This window comes from Galeopterus variegatus, unplaced genomic scaffold, assembly GCF_000696425.1.
Source record: "Galeopterus variegatus unplaced genomic scaffold, G_variegatus-3.0.2 Scaffold9749, whole genome shotgun sequence".
Taxonomy (NCBI): Eukaryota; Metazoa; Chordata; class Mammalia; order Dermoptera; family Cynocephalidae; genus Galeopterus; species Galeopterus variegatus.
In genome coordinates, this window is record NW_007735860.1 from 49,802 (window position 1) to 51,695 (window position 1,894).

The window sequence follows — 1,894 nt, forward strand, 5'->3', positions numbered from 1 at the left end:
AGGATCCACAAACATATTCTCGGGTAAAGATGGATAAACTATTAATCTGGCCAGAGAGAGAATACATTTCTTAGCAGAGAACCCGCCATTCAATATGATATTTTCGGGCAGCTTGGTTAGGGTCAGGGATGCAATGGGAGTTATTATCCATTTTGGAGTCTGTTGCATCTGGCAGGAAGTGAATTTGGGGATTATGACTTCACCATCAGTCAGCAATTTTCAAAAAGATCCTCAAGTGCACTTATATTTTATTTTGTGAATTTAAAATTGTGGACTGCAGCAGACAGGATCCAGATGAATTTGGGGTCTTTCAGGAATGCAGAATAACTGGCATGTCTCTGCTCTCTCCCACTTCTCCCTAGGTTAACCTCAGGGCCACAGATGTCAGGCTCATGCGCCAATTGCTTGTTATCAATGAGAGCATCGAATCCATCAAGTGGATGATTGAAGAGAAAGCCACCATTACCAGCCGAGGCAGCAGTCTCAGTGGCAGCCTGTGCAGCTTGTTGGAGAGTCAGAGCACCTCCTTACATGGCAGCTACAACAGCCTACACGATGGCAGTGACGGGCTGGATGGCATCTCCGTGGGAAGCTATCTGGACACTCTGGCAGATGATGTCCCAGGCCATCAGACCCCTTCAGACTTGGACCAATTCAGTGACAGCTCCATAATAGAGGACTCACAGGCACTACATAAGCATACCAAATTGGATTCTGAGTACTACTGCTTTGGCTAATGACCCAGTTTTTTGCATGGGACTGGTGTGCAATTAACTTGTATTTATCCTTCTCCGCTGCTATATTTTTGGTGTAATTTTTTTTTAATAAGACAACCTTTTTAAAAGAGGCTTATTTTGAAACTGCTTAATGGTATTTCTCTTGCTCCTTATATTTCTCATCTAGACTGATTTATTTTTCTCTGTTACATCTCTATTTTTATTTATTACAATGATTTTCCTCCCTTCTTTTACAGCAGCACAAACAAAAAAGGGGGAAAGAATTAGCAATAATTATGTTTTTGCTTTTGTTTTCAGAGCAAGGGGTCAGGGAAACAAGGAAAACTCTGCTACATTTTACAATAAACCAAAGTCTGATAACAGTCAATTTTGTTTCTTGTGTTCTTTCAATGATTCAAGATTTCAACTTCTAGATGTTGAGATATATTGCTGTTTGTATATTAGGTTGAACAATATTCTGGGGACAAAATTAGGCATTATATCTAGGCCACAATGTCCTCATGGATAATGAACAATACTGTCAGTCACACACTTCTACACTGTGAGACAGTGGAAACTCCCAAGGATGTGCAGTCTGTTCAACTCTCCCTTGTGCTGATACTGTGGATCAGCATTTTTGTCATCAGTGATTCTAACTCAAACTGTAGACTTATTTGCATAGTAATGTGTATTATTGTCCCAAATTTCAGAGAATAATTAAAATTAGGTATGAACATAATAAGAAGCAAAGATGTCCTAAATTTAATTCTATATTTTGTTGACATTTACTGGATACATATTGCAAATCTGATAAAACATACAAACAGATAACTGAGAAATGTCAATACTCAAGAAATGTTTTTCCCCAAATTTCCTTTGTTATTCTGTACTTATTACACACTTTTCAAATCTATTGCTTTTAAGAAGTATATTATTCAATTTCCAACTAAAATGTATCAGGGCCTATATAACTAAAATGTATCAGGGCCTATATTTTGTGCTAGTCTTTTCCTGTAATCCTCATCACAGCAATCTCATAAAGTGAGGATTATTACCATTCTATGCTTGAGGAAATAGGCACATAGAAGGTAGGTAACTGAGTCAAAGCTCGAAGTTAAGTGTCAAAGCTAGGATTTGAATTTCCATCTGTCTTATTCCTATAACTACAACGGTTAATA

The 1,894-nt window shown here is 37.9% G+C and overlaps 1 protein-coding gene across 1 annotated transcript; it reads left to right on the plus strand.

Annotated features, from left to right (window-relative positions):
- Positions 1 to 367: 367 nt before the first annotated feature.
- LURAP1L (leucine rich adaptor protein 1-like) lies at positions 368 to 1,101 on the plus strand. The gene has a single exon (XM_008593857.1). The coding sequence runs from the start codon at positions 393 to 395 to the stop codon at positions 735 to 737; it is 345 nt and encodes a 114-aa protein (XP_008592079.1). The 5' UTR covers positions 368 to 392; the 3' UTR covers positions 738 to 1,101.
- The last annotated feature ends 793 nt before the right edge of the window (positions 1,102 to 1,894 follow it).

Coding starts and splice junctions, on each gene's coding strand:
- LURAP1L (XM_008593857.1), top strand. CDS start 393: ATGCGCCAATTGCTTGTTATCAATGAGAGCATCGAATCCATCAAGTGG.